The sequence below is a fragment of the Peromyscus leucopus genome, chromosome 4 (genome assembly GCF_004664715.2).
Source record: "Peromyscus leucopus breed LL Stock chromosome 4, UCI_PerLeu_2.1, whole genome shotgun sequence".
Lineage (NCBI taxonomy): Eukaryota > Metazoa > Chordata > Mammalia > Rodentia > Cricetidae > Peromyscus > Peromyscus leucopus.
The window spans coordinates 42,098,540-42,121,417 of record NC_051066.1 but is presented as its reverse complement, the minus strand read 5'-3'; the positions used below and the strand labels follow the sequence as shown (position 1 = coordinate 42,121,417).

General features: G+C 42.9%; 1 protein-coding gene across 4 annotated transcripts in view; it reads left to right on the top strand.

Annotated features, from left to right (window-relative positions):
* Positions 1 to 9,197: 9,197 nt before the first annotated feature.
* Cobll1 (cordon-bleu WH2 repeat protein like 1) overlaps positions 9,198 to 22,878 on the top strand; it is a 158,195-nt gene continuing 144,514 nt past the window's right edge. For 3 of the 4 annotated variants that reach the window (XM_028859297.2, XM_037204838.1, XM_028858665.2), the window contains exons 1-2: positions 9,198 to 9,285; positions 9,822 to 9,948. In XM_028859297.2, coding sequence (XP_028715130.1) covers positions 9,276 to 9,285; positions 9,822 to 9,948 — 137 coding nt within the window. In that variant the 5' untranslated portion in view covers positions 9,198 to 9,275. The remainder of the gene's footprint in view (positions 9,286 to 9,821; positions 9,949 to 22,878) is intronic. The other variant, XM_028859902.2, reaches the window with a different exon arrangement.

Genomic DNA, 22,878 nt, shown 5'->3' with positions numbered 1-22,878 from the left:
CCCAAGGTCACCATGAAGCAAGAAGCCAGAGCTCTGGGCCTGGAGCAGGAAAACGGCTTTAAAGCCCAAGTCTTAACCAAGGCACAACATGTTCTCATTTGCAACATTCCTGCTAGAAGAGCCTTTGCTGCTCTTACTGAATGCAGGGTCTACCTGCACTGGACATTGACTCTTAGCTGAGAACAGACACTTTCTAAGTGAGATTAAGATGGTAAGTAGATCTCCACCCACATCTGGGATTTCAACCTCTGCAGTAGTGAGGTAACCACATAGGCTCAGCCTTCCAGATGAAAGGACGAGGAGACTGAGGAGCCTCTCCAGAAGGAAATATGCTGGGCCTTGTTGGGTGGTATGCCGAGATCAGCGGCAGCCTGGCTCAGGGACACTTTGTGACAGACAGGGACTGACAAGCAAGTTATAAAACTCCTAAGACTTAGAAAGGGAGGTAAAATAGTGTTTTAATGGTCCCCCAGGTTGGTTGATGAATAAGGTTTACTATTATTCTGTATATGTGAAAAGGTGCTTTCCATAAAGTTATCATAATAAAAGCTCGTATTTATACTGAAGAAACATAGAAGTAGGAATGCAATACCCAGTTATGGAGTTATGGCTAAAATGACAAATAGTTCATGACAAGAACTTAAGCACACACACACAAAAAAAAACCTAAGCACAAAACTTAGTTAACTATATATATCAAATAAAATAGGTGAAATTTGACTCCATCTTTTGGTCCTTAGGTTTGTAAGGAAAAAAAGAAACATCTATATTTGAATGGAATTTAATATGAATACCAGGGTACTTTTACTAGAACAGGCTCTTTAATATAGATATTTATTCACTTTCACTGAGTAACTCTATTACTACCAACTAGTACCAGAATAATTGAATTTAGAAGATGAATTCATTTTGGTAAGGAAACAATTTAAGAAGGGTAGAGAATATTCTATACATTTGAAACAAATTGGTGTTGCTGTATCAGAATCTGGACTTGAAATTTGGGTGGGAAATGAAAATCTTGCTCAAAAGTATTAAATATTTCACATGTCTGCAAGCCTATATACATTTCTCTGAGCTTCACGTCCATCCTAGAATAAGGAAATGCTCCCTAGATTGTATGTGATTATATAGAGTGGTATTTACAAGAGTCTACAGCATAGTAAAATCAGTCATTTCTTCTTTTGATAGCCAGAATTCTGAAATATTAACATTTCTTTTATGGAAGAAAGTTAGAAGACCCTACAGTGTTTACTAGCCAACTTACTTTAGACTTTAACTTGAGAGCTCAGTGGTCTTTGTGTTCCAAAGGGCACAGAACACATGTTCACCATCTTCTTTGCCTAGTCCAATACATGATATAGCATCAAATAAATGGATGTAAAATTTAATTAATAAATAATTTCTCTTCCTGGAAATTCTATTCTAGGAAAATGTATGTTGATTTTTTTCATCTTTAAAAACTGCAAAATATGATGAATTAAAAATTCAGTAAAATTGACAATTAAAAAAACATCTAATTGCATACTTTTTCATTTATAGAATGGTTGCAAGTGACAAACTACTATGTAACAATTGCTTCCAAAGTTAAAAATATCACCCTCCAGAGAGGCTGATTAAGGTCCAGGAAGTAAACAAAAATCTATAAAGCTCAGGAAGTAAACAACTAATAAATCTCAGGAAGTCTAGGAAACTTATAAGACTCACAAAGTTCTTCCTCAAGGTTATACAAGCAATAAAGACTATTAGGTGGAGGAGACCATCCTAATTGACCTATTCAGCTCCCAGTAAGTTGTGCAGGGAGCTTCAAATTCACAGCTTCCATGAGTTGTCCCCCACGTAGGGGTGAGCTTTTCAGTGAGGCAGCTGCCTTTAAATCATCCATGCTTCTGTAAGGAATCTCAATGAACTTACTGGTTCACCAAGATGGATAAATGCCTTGCTAGAATCCCTTACTTGGTCTTCTACTGGTGCCATTATCAGTGGTGATTGGGTGTTTGTTCACTTCTTCCCAGGCAAAGTTCCATGACACCTACCCAAGGAAGTCAAGTAGAACACGATAGGACATATAGACTTCAAACACAGCATGAGAAAAGGGTGGTCCATGTTGGTAATTAAAGCACTCTGGGAAGCTGAGGCAAGGGATCTCTAGTTTAAAACAAGCAAGGGCTACACAGACAATTCTAAACAAATCTGGATTTAAGAGTAAGAGCCTATCTCCAAAACCAGGACTACCAAAGAAAAAAGTATTGTTCTTGCTGTGAAATTCATTTTTCCCTCAGTACTGAGGATTGAACCCAGGGCCTCTGCATGTCAGGAAAGCACTCTATCATGGAACTGAATTTCACACAAGTGGCCTGCCTGAATAGCTCCAGCCATCTTTATTTATACATCAAAAACAAGCTTGTTTTCCCATACTAACAAACAAGTTTTTCTCATCCTCCAACATTGACCTCTGATAAAAACATGTCAAATATATTTTTCCCAACTTTTACATTAAAATATCTTTAAACCAAAACAACACATCATTTTGTTAGCTTGGCCAAATATTGAGCTAGATACGGGTCGTCTTTAAAAGGTGTTAAACATGGGCACATTATTTTCAAGAACAATCCCGTTCAAATCATACTTACAGAAATATGGGTGATCAGCTTCTGATCCCGTCAGTACTAAATTAGAACAGCTTCCGGGGGCTGAAGTGACAGCTGGCTTCCCTAGACAAGAAACCTTAGAAGCATCAGGTCCTAATGAATTGTAGGGGAAGATATTTGAGAAAAAGTAAGGTTTCCAGGAATACTCATTCACATCTGTCCCATGCATGATTGACAAAATGACACTAAAATTACCAAGAACATCATCAATATTATGAGAGAGAAGAGAGAATGCAGACTGCATAGTCCCAGAAGTAGTCTGTGCTGTATTCAAGTCCACTGGTCCTTGCCAAGTGAGCCTGTCCCCATGGGCTTTTACCTCATCTGGAGACCCATTGGACAAGCACTCATATACTGGTCCAAAACTAGGCTGCACAGCTCCCAACAATAGTTTTTTAGGGAAATGGGGCACAAATAGCTGTTTCTATATAAACTATATTTTAAAGTTAGGGCTTTTCTAAATGTTTTGTAAACTTTTTAGAATTTTGGTTTTTGGCCTTGCTTTGGTCCAGTGTTTCTTCACTATGCTTCCTTTCCTCCTTTTGGAATGGAAATGTATTTTCTGTGCCATTATATATTAGAAGTGTATGATCTAATTGTTATTTTGATTTTACAGGGGGTTACATTAGAGGAGTAACTTGAGTCTCACAAGAGACTTTGAATTTTGGACTTTTAAACAATGTGGAGACTGTGATAGACTATAGGCACTTTTGAAGTTGAACTAAATGCATTTTTTTTTTCATATTAAATGCTGTATGCCTATGGGAGTCAGGGAATGGAATGTGGTGGTTTAAATAAAAATGGCCTCCATAGACTCATATATTTGAATGCTTAGTCTCTAGGGAGTGGCATTATTTGAAAGGATTAGGAGATATGGCCTTGTTGGAAAAAGTAAGTCACTGGGGTGGGCGTTGGGGTGTAGTGGTATTTGCTCTGCCCATGAGCTTGGACTATAAGGCCAAAGGGAGGAGATAGGGGTCACATGGTCCCTTCCTTTTGTTTTTTATCAATGGCACGATCGGACTCTGGATGACCTAGGAATTGAACCCAGTTCCTCTGGAATATCAGTCAGTGCTCTTAACCACTGAGCTACCTCTCTCCTCTCCTTTAAGAGGTCACATACAATGGCAAGAAGCACTGCCTCCTTCAGGCCCTATAGCCCAAGGTCATGGGCAGAGCAAATACCACTACATTGGGGTTTCAAAAGCTCAGGCCAAGTCCAGAGTCTTTCTTTCTGCCTAGGGATCAAGTTGAGGCTCTCAGCTACATTTCCAGCACCTGCATGCATGCTGACATGCTACCTGCCGTGATGATAATGGATTAAATCTCTGAAACTATAAGCAATTAAACGCTTTTTTGTATAAGAGTTGTAGTCATGGCATCACTTCACAGTAATAGAACAATGTCTCAGACAAAAAAAAGGCAAGTGTTGATTTTTTTTAATGTTTTATGTTCAACTATAAATTGGATTCACAAACTTGTTGAACCTGTGACCAGCTGCCTAGTAGAAGCAGAAACTGGCCTAGTTGCCTGGAAGAGGTTTAGACCAACTGAGGCACCTGGGAAGGACACTCTCCAACTTGTTGAGCTGCCTGTAGGCTGTGCAGTGTGCTTTAGGTTCCTAGCTTTGTGAGCTATCACCAGTGCTGGGGTGTGCTTTGGTGATGTAGCTGTCTTTGAGCCATTTCTGCTCCCGCAAATAATCCCAATAAAGCTCCTTGGTTCACCATTACCTTAGTTAGGGTTTCTATTGCTGATACGAAACACCATGACCAAAATGCAAGCTGCCGAAGAAAAGGTTTATTTGGCTTACACTTCAGCATTGCTGTTCATCTCTGAAGGAAGTCAGGGCAGGAACTCAAACAGGTCAGGATCCTAGAGGCAGGAGCTGATGCAGAGGCCATGGAGGGAAACTGCTTACTGGCATGCCGCTCCTGGCTTGCTCAGCCCACCTTCTTACAGAACCCAGGACCAACAACCCAGGGATGGTATCACCCATCAAGGGCTGGGCCCTCCCCCATTGATCACTAAATGAGAAAATGCTTTACAGCTGGATCTCGTGGATTCAGCATTTCCTTAACTGAGACTCCTTTTTATGACTCTAGGTTGTTTCCAGTTGACACACAAAACCAGCCAGTACAACAGATCCCTTGTCAACTTGATACACAAACACATCACTATTAACCACATCCTTTCCTTTCTTACTCATCCTCAAGACCTCACACTGAAATCAAGTAATTCTAAAAGTCCCACAGTCTTTACCAATTCAAACACATTAAAATTTCAGTGTTTTGCCAGGCTGTGGTGGCACACGCCTTTAATCCCAGCACTCGGGAGGCAGAACCAGGAGGATCTCTGTGAGTTCGAGGCCAGTCTCTTTTAAAATAGCCAATCTTTTTTTAAAAAGTTCAAGTCTTTCAGCTGTGGGCTCCTTTAAAAATCAAAATCAATTATCTTCAAGAGGGAAGAACCAGGGCATCCTCACAATCTTAACCAAGCAAAACTAAATTCACTATCCAATTACCTGGGATTTACTCATGATCTTCTGGACTCCTCCAGAGGGCTTGGGTCACTTCTCCGGCTCTGCCCTCTGCAGCACATGCAGTTTGTCTTCTAGGCTTCAGCTGGCTCCACTCCATTGCTGCTGCTGTTTTGGGGGGGTCATTCCATGGCACTGGCATCTCCAAAATGCAGGGGTCCCTTGCTGTCACTGGGTTGCACCTTCACCAATAGCCTCTCATAGGCTCTTTTCATGGTGTGAAGCTTGAACATCTTTGCATGACCCCTTCAGTCCTGGGCCTTCAACTGCCATTGAGGTTGTACCTTTACCAATGGCCTCGCCTGGCCTCTCACAGTGCCAAGCCTCAGCTGCTCTCCATGACTCCTTTATGCTTTAAAACCCAGTACCACCTGGGTGACGCTTATACATTATTACCATGTCTGGCTGCCCGAGTGAGGTACAACCTTGGCCACCTCGGGAACACAGCTTCTCTCTGCTCTCAGGAAATACTTCCCAGATTTCACCAGTGATGCTGGTCTCTTCTTAATCATAGCTAATTTCTTAGCTCCAGCTCACCAGCATCAATTGTCCCAGTAACAAAGTTTTCACTGCAGGAGTTCTGGTATCTTGTTAATCACAGCTGATTCTTCAGCCTCAGTTAAGCAGAACCACGGACTCTTAATTCAAAAAAACAACAACAAATGGCCCTTTTTGAGTCTTTAAATGTCCCTCTCAAAGTTTTCAAGCCAGGCCTCCATCTTTTGCACTGTTCTTAACATTCTTGTCTTCCAAGTTCCCACAGAACATCCCCCTGAGGTCTCAACACTCTATGGCTTTTCTAGCCCAAAGTGCCAAAGTCATTCTGAAATCCTCCCCAAAACATGGTTAGGTCTGTCACAGCAATATCCCACTACACTGGTACCCATTTGCCGTAGTTAGGGTTTCTATTGCTGTGATGAAACACTATGACCAAAAGGCAGGTTAGGGAGGGAAGGGTTTATTTGGCTGACACTTCAGCATTGCTGTTTATCACTGAAGGAAGTCAGGACAGGAACTCAAACATGGTAGGATCCTGGAGGCAAGAGCTGATGCAGAGGCTATGGAGGAAAGCTGCTTGTTGGCTTGCTTCTCTTAGCTTGCTCAGCCCACCTTCTTATAGAATCCAGGACCAACAGCTCAGGGATGGCACCACCCACCAAGGGCAGGGCCCTCCCCCTTTGACCACTAAATAAGAAAGTGCCTTACAGCTAGATCTCATGGAGGTATTTCCTCAACTGAGGCTCCTTCCTCTGATGACTCTAGCTTGAGTCAAGTTGACATACAAAACTAGCCAATACAACCAAGCTGGACTTTGGTGTTATCTGCACTTTGTTCTGTGTGTGTTCCATAACTGGGGTGAGTGGATGCGTATTGCATCTCCCCAGGAAAAGTTTTGTCTCACAACAAATGTCTTAAGTGAAATTGTTAAGGTTTCTTTCTTTTTCCCATTCCACAAATCTTCACGGACTGCCTTCTGTGGTCTGAGCTATACTTCCAGAAGACAACGCTGGGCACAAGGCCTCTCAAACTCTTTTACGCGACAGTTAATCATCAGCATCAACTTTCCTGAACTTAGGTCATTTCGATTAGTAAAGCACTCTTGTGGACCTGTGGACAAGGACAGTTCTAGAAAGGAACCACCCTGAATGTGAGCAGCACCTTCTCTCTTGGCCTAAGAGCACAGATGAAATAAAAGTTTAAGAGAGGAGAAAGCCAGCTACGTGCTGGCACATGCCTTTTCTCCTTTTCTTGGCCACCGTGGCAGGAAATGTTTCTCATCACACCTTCGCTGACATGATGAATGGATACCTCTAAATCCCTAATAATGTGAGCTGAAAAAACTTTCCCCCCTGTTTTCCTCAGGTATTTCGGTCACAGCAATGAAAAGCTAACTGAAATGGGTATGCCAGCCTTGGTCTACCTACCGATCTCCTGGGGCTAAGAAAGAGTGGGCTCTTTCTATCTGGGCAGTCTGCAAAGCCTTTCTGAAGTGTCAATCAATACCTGAGTGCATGCATTAAAAATGATTGTACAGAATAGGAGGTTAAATTTCCAATCAGGGAAATTGCACAACATTTGGACAGACTTGAACAGCTTTTCAGAGGGATTGGGAAGGGGCCATTTTCCAGCGTTATGTGAAAAGGTTTCTAGCAATTAGGATTGTTATTTCGCTGGTAAGTCACACAATTACAAGATTACATCATGGATAGTAATAAATAAGAACACGAAGTATAGTCTTGTTTCCGAAAGCTGCTGAACACATCCCAGCATAGATGAGCGCTTTGGGGGATTCTGTCAGTCCTGGGCCTCTCCAAGAAGCTGTGCTCAGAGTAATATAGCGTTAACATTTTAGGATCCTTCAGGTTTGTATCACCTCCATCTTAACACATCTCTGCATGATGTTCCCTACAAGGGAAGACTGTGGAGGCTCAGCATGCCCCTCGATGTGATCCCACAAGGAAACATTTCACTTGTGCAAGGAAGCCTTGTGCATGGATAGGCTCAGTTTCGGTGCATGGAAAGTATGACCTTACCCTACACCCAACAACAAAGGATGACAGGAAAACTGGTGTCGTGAAAATTGCTCTCAGCAGTGACGAAATGTTGTGAAAAATTAAGTGATTGTTATTATTATTATGTTGAAACTAATTAAGTGATTGATCATGTGATTCAAAGTTATAAACTTTTAAGGAGTTTCAATGTTGCTCACTATTTACAGCTGTCTGTGCAACAGCTATAAATCGATTCATTTCGAGTCAGGCGTCAGAAAGGATTCACGAACCTGTCGAACCTGTGTTATTGTTTAAAGCCTAAAATCCAGATCCAGTTCAATCAAGTGCTTTAGTATTAGTCAAAATATTTAAAAGCAACTTTTAATGATATGGTTCTAATACAGTAATTCTCAGAAGTCGCCATGATCCCTGCCTCTATTTTATATTCAGGAATGTACTGAGACTATATTTTCTGTACAGAGAGGGAGACTAAAGATTGCCCATAACAGACAAAATGCTAAAATCTGGGGAGTACTTTGTAGTACTTTGAATTTCAGAATTCATTGGTGGTGGTTGCAATGAATGAGCAATTGAAGAACCTTTAATTAAGCACAGGCTATAAGCACCAATTTAATGTGTACCATTAATTTGAATCCTTTCTGTTTTCCTACAGCATGCTCTTGTCGCTTTAAGTATCCAGTTATTTTTTAAAATTTAACATTATTTTCTGACGTAAGCGTTTGGACTCATCAATATGACTTACTTTAAATAACTGGCAGGCTTCTAAGAATGAAGAGAGGATATGCAAATGTACCTGTTTGTCAGGTGGGAAGACTCCTCTGAGGAGCCGGCTTGCAGGAACCGACACTACAAACAAGCAAGCATTGTCTGAGATTCCTTTATTCCCGTGAAACTTCCAAGAGGCCACTAAATCTACGTTCAGTTCTTTCTTAGCTAACAGACTGTCATCATGAGAACGTCCAGTCCTCAAATCACAGCTGTTGGGTGTTTACATCAAGAGAAGCATGCCTGGGAAGACAGGACAAGCTTAAACCTGCCACCGATTAGAAAGATCATAATGTCAGAGGTGCCATTTACAGGCTAACAACCGCAGGGGTCAGTAAGGTTAAAAAAAAGAAAGAAAAAAAATCCTGCACTTGGAAGGCCAGCCTGCAGGTAGTCAATCTGCAGGACTCAGTCCGACAGCTCTCTGCAGTTCTGCCACAGCCCGGGTCCTCCCTCTGGTTTTGCGGGCCAGGTACCCTCCTTGTGCCTTGTGCCTTGACCCCCACTGTCCCTCAGGGGTTCGTGGGGCTTCCCAAAGCGACGCGCTGGCGGTGGGAACTAGAACGCACCGTTGAGGACTTTACTCTCCTCCAGTCTAGTCCGCGGTACCCTAAAGCCGCGTTCCACGGGACGCGAGGGGGAGTGCGGGGGGAGGGAAGGGGGAGGAAATTTCTCCTCGCTCTGCGTCCCCGCCCGCCTGCCCTGCCCGTCCCCTCTCCGGCTGGCTGCCCTGCTCGCTCTGATGCCGACCTAGTCACCCTCACTTCTGCTGGACGAGGCAGCCGAGAGCTCAGGGCTCCGGGCAGGGCCATGGGGCAGGGTGAGTGGGAGCACGGGTGCGGCAGCTGGGGGTTTGCGCGCGCGGGGGTGGGGGACTGCCACCTTCCACCGCGTGCTCGCTCTGGGCGTCCCAGCCAGCCGTCCCGGGAGGAGCGGTGCTCCGGGCCGGCTGTGCGCGGACTGGACGGGCCCGGTCCCCTAGAGCGGGGAGCGGCTTGGGAAAGCGGGGGCGCTGTGGTTCGCAGCTCCTCGGGGAAACTTTGCACGGGGTTCAGTTCGTGCGCAGCGGGCCGCCGGAGCCCAAGGACTACGGGCGTGGCGACCGTCCCGCGCCCAACCCGCTCCTCCTCCTTTGCAGTCGGGGCCGCCGCGCCGCGCGCCGCCCCTTTGCCGCCAACTGGCTGCGGGCTGCAGCCGGGGCGGGGACCTGGGGCCGGCGTCGCGGCGCCCCCGGGCGGGGACCGGCCCGCAGGTGGAAGCGCCCCGGGGAGGCGGGTCCGCCCCGGCTGCCGTGGGTCGAGGCGGGCTCTCGGCCGGCTCGCTCCCGCCCTGACCCGCCGGCCTCTCCCACCCCAGCAGTGACGCGCCGCCTCCGAGCCCGAGCCCGCGCAGCGAGCAGCAGCGCGATGGACCGCAGCGCTCCGGATCCCGGACCCCGCAGCGCGCCCCGCACCCCCGCCCCGCAGCCCGCGGGCTCCGCAGGGTAAGCAGGGTGGCCACCCCCGCCGGCCGCCGTGACCTCGTGCGCTTAGCCAGCCCGCAGCGCTCTCCCCGAGGGCCGCTTGGCTCCCGGGCCGAGCCAAACGCGGCGGGAGACTGCGTCCTCCCGGGTGTCCTCGGGGTTGGGGGTGGGGGGTAGGTGGGTTCGGTGGTTTGGGCAGGCTTTCCGACCGGGGTTGCAAAAGGCCAGGCGAATGCCAGGCGTTGGGTGAGGAGTCCCGGAGCAAAAGTGGTAACAAAGGGTTCCTTGTTGAGGCTCCGGAGCGGGGGACGACACCTGTAAGTGCGCTCCGGTTAAGGAAGAAAAAGTTTCACTGGCCAAGTGCTCAGGCCCAAGCGGAGCAGTCCTGACTGTCAAGGTGACTGCAAGGAAGGGGCTTTCTGAAAGCCCACGGAGGGCGCCGCAAGGTGTGCCAGCTGTCAGCCCGGCTTGACAGTTCCGGGAGCAGGCGGGGTGCTTGCCTCTGACTGGGGGTGTGTGTGTGCCTCTGGCCAATTGGTGATGCCAAAACCAAGCGCAAAGTCGCATTGGCAAACAGCTCTATACTTCTTTATCGTCACGTGTCTGAGGAGCGATTGGAGGGAAAGGGGATGTCACATGGTGGGTTAATATTAAATGAAGCATGCCTTCCTGCCAAATAGTCTAGAAATCACTCTGTTAAACGTTTGGGTAAACAGTAGTGAGAACAGGTAGTCCTGCAAGGGCTGAGGAGAACTTGAGAGTAACCTTTGTCGTGGTAAATGGTCAAGCTACACAACCCTGTCCTAGTTAAAGACCTCCTGCCGTGTACCTTCTCATAAGGCACCCCCAATCTCATTTTCCTTTGTTAATCAGAACGTAGAAATGTCCTAAAACAGAGTATGAACATTCCAGAAATAGGAAGAGTAAGGAACAGTCGACTTTGTAGGCAATGAATGAGAGTCGTTCTTTTTTTTTTTTTCTTCTTCCTTCTTTCTGGTTTAAGAGTGAAGAAGTCATTTTTCCCTGGAACATGACAGGCGTTTCCTTAGGAGCAAGTCACAGCATGTTTATTCATCAGAGGCCATGCGAGCATTGGCAGTTGTCTAGAGGAAACATGGAAGAATCTCAAGGCAACATGACTAATCTAACAGATATTTAGTGTAATGCTTACGTAGAGGAAACATGCAGTGTATGAATTCGTTCTTTTTTTTTTGTATGAATTCATTCTTTTTTTTTCTCTCGAAATTTTGATCCTCTCCTTGCAAATATCCCTTCTGCTGTAGCTGTCCACTTTTTTTTTTTTGCCTTGGTTTTCCACTGTCTAGATACTACTGTGTATCCTTCTGTATATTCCTTCACTGTCTTAGTAGGATGAGCATAAAACAAAGCCTGGAAATAGAGCTGCAGATTTGTGTAAGTTAATGATGGACCAACTCTCACAAGACTGAGACTCTCACAAAACAACAGAGAATTGCATTGGTGCCTTTGGCAATAGTTTATTTCTCTCAAAATACCCATTTACACATAATACACTTACAGATGCTTGGGAATCATGATGTTCTTTTAAATAAAATGGGTGAGTTTAGCTCGCTCTGGGATGAACAACTACAAAGAGCTTGCTAGTGACAAGCCTAGGCTACTCCAGGGTGTACATGCGAGGACTGGAAGGCTAAACTAACGACTTCTTGAAGAGTCTAATTTCTCAGTGAAACATTTTGCTGCTTCTAAAATTTATTTTTCTTTTATTGAGTCGGAGACTCCTTTAGCCCAGGCTGGTATGGAGCTTCGTGTATAGTTGAAGGTGACCTCCTGCTTCTGCCTCCCGAGATAACAGATGTGCACTAGCACACCTCACAGAAGAAAATATTTTAAATGACCTTTGCCTTTCCCTTCCAAACTTAAGGGAAGACACCCGGAAAAGTACACCACCACATGCGTTGCAATAAGTAACTGACTGTATCCTTTTAAAAAAAAAAATGAGCCCCTACTTTCTCCCACTTGTCTTTTGGCATGTAATTCCCAGTGCTTTGTTGGTTACACAGGATTAACTTTTGCTTTTTCTAATATATATATTAATATATATATACACATACATATACGTACATACACACACACACTTTTAAAAAGGTTTAAATTGTGGAAAAATAAGAGTACTTATGAGGTGGCAGGGTGCAATTTTAATATGATATAATAGTTGCTTTTGAAGGTAGGTTCCTTACTATAGAACTAATTATATCATGACTCAATAGCCTAATAGCTGGTGAGGCCTGCTTTAGTTCTTATCCGTGGGTATTGTTGCTCAGAAGAGGCCCTCTGTTGTCTGTAATTTTCCAAGGTGTATGCTGTTGTAACAGGTTATTTGAAAGGCAAATCAACACAGCTTCAAGTTTTACAAAGGAGACCGGAGGAAACCCTCTGCTCAAGTTCCTGAGCCAATTAGTAAAACCCGAGGTTGGAGGTGACTGTTGATTGTGTTCACAGATTTGAATAGTCTCCTGACCATGGTCAGATGTTTAAAAAAAAAAAACAAAAATCCCCCCGACATTTTAACATCATTGGTGTTGAAACATTAACCAAGACCTATAGTTGAGATCCGGTTTTTCTCACAGAGGTTCCTAGGTTGGAAACTTGGCCCCCTATATAACGGAATTGGAGGTGGTGCCTTTAAGAGATGATGAGGTCATTAGGGAAGATTAATGGGAGTGGGTTGGCTAGGGGTAGGGAATGCTGTTGTGAGGTGAGCCTGGCTGTCTCTGTTTGCCTTTTGCTCCATTTCTTATGGTCTCCTGTTAGCAAGCCCTCACCTGCTGAACAGCTAGGGCTGCTTGAGCTCTGGCCCTAGCCTCTGCGGCTGGAGCTCAACACCTCTTTCCTTCAGGAAGTACCTAGTCAAGGTATTATTTTATTGTCACATAAGATGAGCTTACAGTACAGTATTTACAGTAAAATTGGTTGATGTCCCTCTTCCAATTTGCATTTTTTTTATTATTATGTATCAGCACACTCAGGGAATAACATTATCTTAGGAAAACAAACTAATTTGTGGCCTCTTGGCTACTACTTTTTCTTTGAAACATCCCAAGTAACTGTGATATTGCGTATCTGGATAAAACTGTGGTAGTTTAAGTTTTTTTCTTCTTCAGTGTTTTCATATATTTAGCTCACATTTTAGCATAGCCTGGTGAAACACCCGGGAGAGGTGGAACTGTCTGCATAGGTATTGTGGCTTCCTGCCATCTGCTGAAAAACTCTGGCCCTCAGGGGGGTCTTTCTGGCTCACCTCCTCAGTCCCTCATCATCTTAGTTCTCCTCAATATTGTGCTAAGTATCCACTCCCCTGGTCGTTTGTTGCATGTCTTGTAGGCTTGGCTTTTTGACTTTGAAGACTGCTGCTGAGTTTAGACTTCAAAGCCACTGAATTTCAACAGCTTTGATTTTACTTTGAGATTAAATGTTTATTTGTTTTTCCCATCGGTTTGTTTGTTTTGCCAAGAGCCCTACAAAAGTGGAGGCCGACATTGAACTCTGGATCTTCCTGCCTCAACCTCTTGGAAATGCTGCCTAGATTAAAGTTTGTGTGTTACGTACGTGTTTTACACACACGCACACTACCCACGATTTTAAAGTAAAATTGCAAAAAGCAGTTGATTTGAATTCGGTTCTGGCACTAGTTTCAACAGAGCAGCCTAATAAAGAATATATCAGTAATTGAGCCTTGTAGTTAATTGATGCTCTAAGCTGTAAACGACTAACTGGATATGCTTTAACCAGCTGCCTGCCGATTGACTCACTTGTGGCCAATGAAGTTGTTTTCTGCAAGTGGTATGCGGTCATCTTGGTAGTGAGCACTTTCCGAACCTCCTCTGATTGGAGGAGCTGTCTGGATCTTAAATCTCTGCTCAAATTATAGTCTTTGGAATTCATCTAAATAATTTTCCTTCTGAACAGTCCTAGATATCATATAATATGTACCCACGTGTATCTGTTCGTTATCCGAGCTCTCATCTATCTGTCCTAATGTATAGGTTTTTACACAGATGAAAGTGAGCTGGTTTAATTTGTATTGTAACATGAAAATTATAATCACTTGTTAGTTTCCTTGGTTGGCAGTGCTGGGTTGGTTGGTGTGTCTTGGAAGAGAAGGGCACTCTGGAGACACTGGAGAGTGGAAAGGTGTTAGAGGTGAGGTAGTAACCACACATTTTCCTTTCTACTGTGGATATCTGGTGTTAGAGTTTCTTGTGGTCAGTAATGGGTCCAAAATATCACATAGAACGTTCCAGAAAGAAACGGTTTGTAAATGTTGAGTCACATTTCTTTCTGAGTAGCATGATGACATACTGTGCCGCCTGGATTTGTTCTATCTTATCAAACCCAAGAGATGACTTTGTTTACCCATGCTCTGTCCGCTGTTTACCACTGATCACTTGGTAGCCATCTTGCCTATCACATCAGCCAACTCAAGTGCAGGAGTGTTTTAGGGTCAAGCTGGGTGTCTCATGCTTGTTATCCCAGGTCTAGGGAAATTGAGGCAGGATGATTGCCATGAGTTCCAGCCATCCATCCTGGGCTACAGAGTGAGACCTGGTCTCTAATAGTAATAGTAGTAGTTGTAGTAGTTGTAATAGTAATTATAATACAAAGCCAGAAAGAAATCTTCATTTTATTTAATAATGGCCCCAACATTCCAGGATTTGAGATTCTGAAAATTCAGATATGCCACAAAGAAATTAAGTGCTTTCTTGAATTGAAAGTACAAGATGATTTAAAAGAGACATATTCACCTCATGTAACCTTTGGTATAGTAATGTTCCATTTTCTAGTTATTATTACTAGCATCTCACTGTTCCTAGTTTGTAGATTAAACTATTCAAGGTAGGGGTGTGTATAGGGAAACATATAGTATGGGTGGGGTTTAGAACCAGTTAACAGTTTTGGGCATCCATGGGAGCCTTGAAACACAATCCCCACAAAGAAGAGCTTGCTTATTCTCTTAGAGTAAAGTTACCCAAGCTTTGTGTCTTAGTACTCAGTACTCTGGCATTAATCACTGAAAAAAAGCAACGTGATTGCTGACCTCAGCTTGAGACTTTATCTTTGGAATCATGTGCTTATGCTGGCATTCTTTGCTTGCCCAGATAAGGTTTTTTTTTTTTTTTTTTTTCAAAATGTAAATGTCAAAGTCTTAGTTGACCTTGCTTTGAAGGCTCTTACTGTTTTGGTTCTGAAACAAATCTGGAATAGGCAGGGGGTTAACAAACTCACTTTTTACTTTTCACAGCTTGGGAGCAGTGGATGGAGTTAAGTGGAAGGCTAGGGAAAATTAAGAAAGAAGTTACTGATAGCTTTCTTCTGCCTCTGTTTGGGTGCGTTACTGGTTCTAAAGTTTGACTATTGAATACTTAGCATAAGTTTCAACGTAAGAATCACCTAGGTAACTTTCAAACCATTGCCCAGGCTTCCTCATACACCTAGCTGTTCTGGTTTGATTGGCTTGGTCTAGGCCAAGGGCATGGTTAGGTTTACAGTGCAGCTCGGTTTGAGAGTGATAGTTTAACATCAGCAGCTGATGGGATAGAGGCACTGCTGGTTTTAAAGAACTAAACTTGATCTCCAGTTCTAAAGATTCTATTCACATTCTGCATAGTATCTTTTATTTTTAAAATAGTTGTCTTTTTTTTTTTTTTTTTTTGAGACAAGGTTTCTCTGTGTAGCTATGGCTGTCCTGGATCTCCATCTATAGACCGAGCTGGTCTTGAACTCACTGCTTCCCTAGTGCTGGGATTGAAGGCGTGCACCACTACTGCCTGCCTTTTCTTTTTGAGAAAGTATATTAACTTCATCTTATGCTTGCTGAATTAACATATCCATGATTATAGAACTCCAGGGGTGCAGGAGTATTGGAAGCAAGATCTGCTTCCAAACCTGTCTTTCAACAGTAGGCTTAGCATAACACATTGAGTTTACAACCGTGTCATGTATTACATTTGGTGTGATGGTTTATCCTTAATGGCCCAAATGATTTTCATTTCAAAATGAAATGAAAAGTTCATTATCATAGTCCTTTTCAAAACAATGTCTATATTTTATATATTTAAAAACTCCTGCACATTCCAGTGATTATAAAATATGTAACATTTCAAAGGAGATTAAATACTTGGGCTATGTGTTGAAACCCATAGTAAATTATTGGGGGTAAACTATGTTTTCAAACTCACAATGAAACTTCTATGCATAGTAAGTGGCAATTCTTTGTTGTAAAGGTGTTTAATTTTGTAATGAAGTGGCTGTGAAGTTTATTTACAGCAAAATTTCAAAAGTAAGAGAGCTTACCAAATGAGAAATATGAAATTGTTTAGTAAAACAATGCTCAGTTTTTCCTACAAAATCTTAATTTCCTCTGAGTGAGGTAACAGGAAACAGAATAACAATTCTGTAGGATGTATTTACATAAGAGTGCCAACCAACCATCCATATACCCCACCCACCTCCGTACACCCCCAGACAGGGTTTCCCTGTGCAGATTGGCTGTCCCAGAACTCACTCTGTGGACCAGGTTGGCCTCTAACTCAGAGATCCACCTGTCTCTGCCTTCCTAGTGCTGGGATCAAAGGCATGCACCACCACTGTCTTATTAAGAGTTCTCATTTTTTTCAAATGCTCATTAGTTCTTATTTTTATATGAAACGATTTGTGCTGGGGACATTGGGAAATTGGTTCCTGACCGTAAGTGCTTTGCTGAAGAAATTATCTGTACCCTGTAGGAAAAAAAAAAAAAGAAACATCATATTAGATACAATCGGTACCTTGGTGCCAGCTCAACATTCTGTTTATTCTTAGAACTTAAGATACCATACCTACCTCCTGGGCTTGCAGATTGTGGCCTGACAAATTGTGACCTAAAGACAGGCCTCCACCTGTGCTTTTCTCCCTTTTTTTCCTTTTTAAAATTATAGTAACTAATAACCACAACATCAAATTTACTGTCTTAGACATTTGGAAGTGTACATTCAGTTGCAAAAAGCATATTCACTTTGCTGTGTAGCCGTCCCCCCCCCACACACACACGTCTTCACACCCATTGTTCTGTTAAAACTGAAACTTTATTTTTATTAAAACAGTAGTCGTCTGCTTCCCTCTGTAGAGGCACCTAGCCACCATCTTGATTTTGACCTTACTGAGCATCTCTCATAAATGGGATCTGTTGGTCATCTGTGAGCTGCTTAGTTCCCGTGGCTTCAGTGTTTACATGTTGCACCATGTACAGATACTTCATCCCTGTGTGTTGGTGAATACTATGTTTGTATGTAAAGATCCAGTCATCCGTCTGTGGATGCTTGGTTTCCTCCATATTTTAGTTATTGTGAGTAGTGATGTTATAAATATGCGGGTCCCAATAGCACTTAGAGACCCTGCTTTCAGCCTTTAGATGTGTAGTGAGAAGTGGAATTGGTGTCTCATGCAGCCTACCTGCCAGCCCTCCTTCCCTCCCTCCTTCAAGGTAGGGCCTCGCTATGTAGTCCAGATCTGTCTTGAATTCAAAATTTGCTTCAGCTTCCCGATACTGGGAACATAGATGTGTTGCTGCCATGGCCGTAGTTTTTGAACACATTTTCATTGTTTGGAGTAGGGTCTTGCTCTGTAGCTCCGGCTTCTTGATACTTACTATGCAGCCAAAGCTGTCACCTGCCTCTGGAATCCTGGGTTTCTAAGCATGTGTTGCCCTGCCTAGCTCTTTTTTTTTTTTTTTTTTTTGAGAAATTTTCATAGTGTTTTCTACAATAGTTATATCATTTTACATTCCCCGTAACAGTAGATAGGGCGTCTAATTTCTTCACTGCCTCAACAACTACAATTTTCTGCTCATGCCTCATACCAGTAGTAACCCTCCTAGTGGTATGACAGGGGTCTCATTCTGGATTTGAAGTATATTTCCCTGATGGTTAGTGATGTCAGGTAGCTTTCGGTTCTGTACCTTCTTTCAGCCACTTCTCTATCTTCTTGGGAGAATTATCTGTTCAAGCACTTTGCGTGTTTTTGAAAAAATTTTTTCCTGGTTTTATTTTTTGATCTTAGGTATTCTTTGGATATTAATTTCTCGTTCTCTACCAGTGTTTTTGAGGAGCTGAATTAGCTGGGACCCATGAGTTTGCATACTGTATTCACACTGCACTTGGATAGACCAGATTATAATCTTGTAGCCTGCAAAGCTAAAAACATTTACATATTCAGACACTCCTTGGAAAAGTTGGTTGACCCCCCCCCCAGCTTAACTTATGAAGTGAAAACATGAAAGTATTGATTTTTTTAATTAAGAAAGTATTTACTTTTAAATATTGAACACAAATGTCTGTTGACTCTAAATGATTTATACATTCATAAAATAAAATCTATATCAGAGGTTTTTCAGAATAATAAATTGGTTTTTCTTTTTTCAAATGAAAACTAGGCTTGGCCCTTGGCAAATGTATTTGAATTTTAACATTTAGAGGATATTGGATTAATATCCACTATCTTATATTGGCTGGACTTTTAGACTCCTGTACTACAGAAACCTTCACAAACAATTGAAGATGTGGTATGGTTTTCAGAAATAAATGACTAGGAAGAAATGGACCGAAAGTGGATGGAATTCCTATCTAGTTTTTAAATTTATTCTACATTTATGTGTGTGTTTGTGTCTGTGCACATGTGTGCATGGAGTCGGAGGTTCTCCCTGCCACTGTGTATGTTCCAGGGATCGAACTCACAGTGTTGGCCTTGGTGGCAACCACCTTCTCAGCTGGGCCATCTCACCAGCCCCCTGTGTAGCTTTTTTGACTCTCTGCTTATGTTAGGAGTCAAGTCAAACTGTCTTTATAATTTCCAGCAATTTTTTTTTTATGGTTGTTAAAGATATTTCTTAGCCTTGGGCCTTTTAGTGTTCCAACTTTAGTATGATAGCTATGAGATTTTTTTTTTTTTCATGACACTGCTTTGCTAAATTTTTTCCCCATCTGTTATAATAAAAACAAACTAAAAGTATGGGAGAATGAAGTTTCCCAGGACTATTTATAAAGGGCCAAGGGGCTCCAAGCTCCCTATCTGAGGAATGCCTGCTTTGGAAAAGGCTCTTCAAGGACTGGCTGGTACTTAGGAAATGTAAGGAGTGAACCGGGGTTGCTGGTTTTTCACAGACTGAATTCACAGTGCTGCCCATCAATTTAAAAGTTTAGGGATAGATTTCAAACATCTGGAAACTTGGAAGTGAATTTTGAAGTGTTTTCAAGAGTGCATTAAGGGGGTGGTGGTCTCAGTTTTTGAGACAGTAAGGAATGTAAAGGCAGTTAGATCGACTTGTAGCATTGAGTGGATTTTAGGTAGCTAATACCACTTTACAAGAACCAAAGTCATCATGGCTTCCAAGCAATAATTTGTGTCTAACTCTTTGGTGTCATGTAGGAAGTGATATTTTGATTACTTCGGTGTCTTTATATGTTAATATGTTTCCTCAGGGAATAAGCTCATAGGTGTGTTATAGGAATTTGAATGGTACTGCACTACAATTTTGGATCAATTTCTCAGCTTTGTCTACTGTATAGAAAACATGGAGCCCCATGAAGGCTTTCAACTATGTGGCTATGAGGTCGTGAGACATGAAAGTCCTAGATATGACCTGAATCCCTCTTTTGAGTATCCTATATTTACCCTTGTTCTGTATTTGATTATCAGTTTAAATCAGAGCATAATACTGCATTTTTAAAGTATGAAATATAATGACATGCTTATTCTTTATAATTTCCCCAAATTTGTAGAAAATACGACATTTGGAAATATTTAAAAGAGTGACTATTTTAAAAGAATATTTAAAATAATTCCCTAAATGAGAAAATTTAATTTTTGGAAAACGATTCAAGTGTTTTAGAGGCAATATTTTGAAATATTATTGGCCATGAACTGGAGTTATAATAGTTTGGGTTCATAATATAGTTGTGCACAATGACTTTGATTTTGTGTGTAGGTTGACTTTTAAGCCCAAAAATTACTATGGCCTATTGTTATTGTGCTGGCACCATTGTGGAAAAACTGTGTTCTCAGCGTGGTCAAAACTGTCTGTCTCTTTTTGCTGGTGCTGTGATAAAATACTCCGACAAAAGGAACGTAAGAAAGAAAAAGCGTTTATTCTGGCTCATGGTCCATAGGTACAGCCCATCCATGGTGGGAGTCAAGACAAAAGGAGCCGACGTTTACGGCTAGAAGGCGGAGAGTGATGGATGGATCCATGCTCAGCTCACTCTCTCCTTTTTACACAGTGCAGGATGTCAGTCTGTAGAATGGCACCCCCTTCGAGGTGCACCTCAGTTAATCAAGACTGTCCCTCAGGCATGCCCAAAGGCTCCTCTTCCAGGTGATTCTACAGTTTATCAAGCTGACAATTGAGATTAACCATCCAAACACCAAGTAATTGGCTTCCTTTTGATGGGTTTGAGAAACTCAACACCGTTTCCCTTTATGGCCTGATGCCGTAGCTTCTGTCTGTACAGCGAGGCCTATTTCTAAGGAAGCAGTTAAGATGCTCAACCGTAGGTGAGGGATTTATGGCCAGTCCTGGAGGACTTCCATCTGCCTGCTCTGTCTTCATGCACAGGAGCGAACGAACACATGGTATCATTCCTGCAGAAACAGAAGCCTGGAAGTATTAGATGAGCCCAAAGGGAGCAGTGGTGGCCAGAGCCAGCGTTTTAACAGCTGTTGCAACTGTGTGTCAGTTCAAATATTCTAGAAAAACAGGAAGTTGAGCTGCTAATGGGAAAATGCCCGGGACCCTTCCATTCTGGGATCACTGGATGGGCTACGCTTTCGAGACCAATCGAATCAACAGTAGTCAGGATAATTCTGGGAACCACTGAGTTCACCCTCTCACTGGTGAAAAGGGGTGGGAGTTACAGCAGAGTGGAGTGTCAGAGAAGCAGCCTGCTGTTCCTGCCTTGTTGTTTTATGCTCAGTTGCCACTTACTGTATCATCGCCCTAAAAGCATAGAGGCGACCGTAGGAAACCTTTCTAAGGTCACTATCTAAGAGGATGACATCTGTATTTTCCGTCCCTTGGCTACTCTCTTTCTCTGCTGTCCGTTCCTCGGTAGGAGGGCTACAAAATTTCTGGCCAAAGCCTGGCTAGGGAGTCCCTTCGTCTTAGCTCTTGTTCCTGTGTGTCACCCACATCCATCCTACATCCTAGGATGTGTCATTCCACATCCCCAGAGAGTGGTTAGATACTCTGACCTTCGAGGGGGTGGAGCCGAAGGTGGCAGAAAAGAATGCCTGTAGGCGAAGAGGGAAGTTTAAAATGTGTATTTTTTGTGGACATACGCTATCAGTCTTTATCTCGGTGTCAGTGTTTGCATGGGGTGCATAAGTGCATGCTTGGGTGTATGCATGCCCATGCGTATGCAGGTACATGTGCACATGTGGAAGCCAGAGACTGACCTCAGCTGTATGGCTCCAGTGCTCTCCACTCTATTTTTTTTTTTTTTTTTTTTTTTGCAGTAAAGTCTTCCTCTCTGATCCCAGAGCTCTAGTTGGCTAGAGTGCTGACCACAGAGCTCTGGGGATCTGGCTGTCTCTGGTCCCAGCACTAGGGTTACAGATGTCTCTCGTACCCACCACTCCCAGCTTGTCATGTGGTTCTGGAGATCTGAACTTAGGTCTTCATGTTTACGTAGCAAGTACTTTTGGCCCCCAAGCTTTTCTGTTCTCTCTCTCTCTCTCTCTCTCTCTCTCTCTCTCTCTCTCTCTCTCTCTCTCTCTCTCGTAGGTTAACTTTTTACTGTGATAGAGTATTCCCTATGAACTGATTTCCCATCTAGGAAAGTGTGGGCTGTGTCATCACGTCAAAGAAAAATGTTTAACACAAAGTGACCTGAAAGAGGAAACAGACTCATTTTTCCCTTGACGTCCTATTTGGGACACAATTTCTCTCTCCAATGTATTTCCACCTCCAGCCCACTCTCCTTTACCATATTTTCCTTTGGAAACGCCGTCTGCTTTGGAAGGTGCAATGTTCAAAAGGGATTCTCACCTTCCAAGTATGATGTTATGTGTTTGTCGAACTGTATAAGGACCCCATTCATACAGAATGCTGAGAAAATGCAGCCCTGGGCTTTGTGAAGACTTTAAGAATGCATTTTCAGCATAGAAGTGGTTTTGAATTTATCTGGAGAAGTTTTAAGGGTTTTCAAATCAAATTCGTGATTTCAGGCACATATTTGAAATGCAGCATTTTGGGATTTGTGTTTTTAGAGACGGAGAAGACTCTGTAAGCTTGAATTGATGGGCAGGAACTAAATATTAATAATAATCGTTGACAACTCAAACCCATTCTCTTTTTGTTCGTGTGTTCCTCTGCCTGTTAAGCACATCGAAGGAAAATTGGTCAACTGTAGCTGCTCATGCCTGTAATCCCAGCAGTAAGAAAGGTTGAGGCAGGAGGTTTTCTGTAAGCTCAAAGTGAGGCAGACCTACATATGTAGTTTGAGGTCTACCTGTTGTACTGAGTGAGAGCTTGTCTCCAAACTCAGAGAAAGAGAGAAAGACAAAGACAAAAGGAAAGAGGAGAGGAGGCCAGTCATCATCAACAATGGGGTATTTGAAAATCAGATTTGGTCATTCATTGCTTCTTTATAATTACTTTGTAAGCTAAGTGGCGTAGAGACCACGGTTCTGGAATCCCACAATGTTTGGAATGGTTTGGACATGAAGGAGAAGAAGTCAGTGATATTAATGGTTTAGAAAGGAGAAAGGATACCAGAGGTCTTTTGTTTCACAGACAGGGACCAAGTGGTGAGTGTATCATAACTTCTGATCTGCCCGTTTTCACCTTGTGTTTCAAGAGATTTCCTATCAAGAAGCAATTTGTAAAAGTTCAGGCACTTTGCCATTTCCCTCTCATCCTTCAAGGCATCTGAGAGGTGT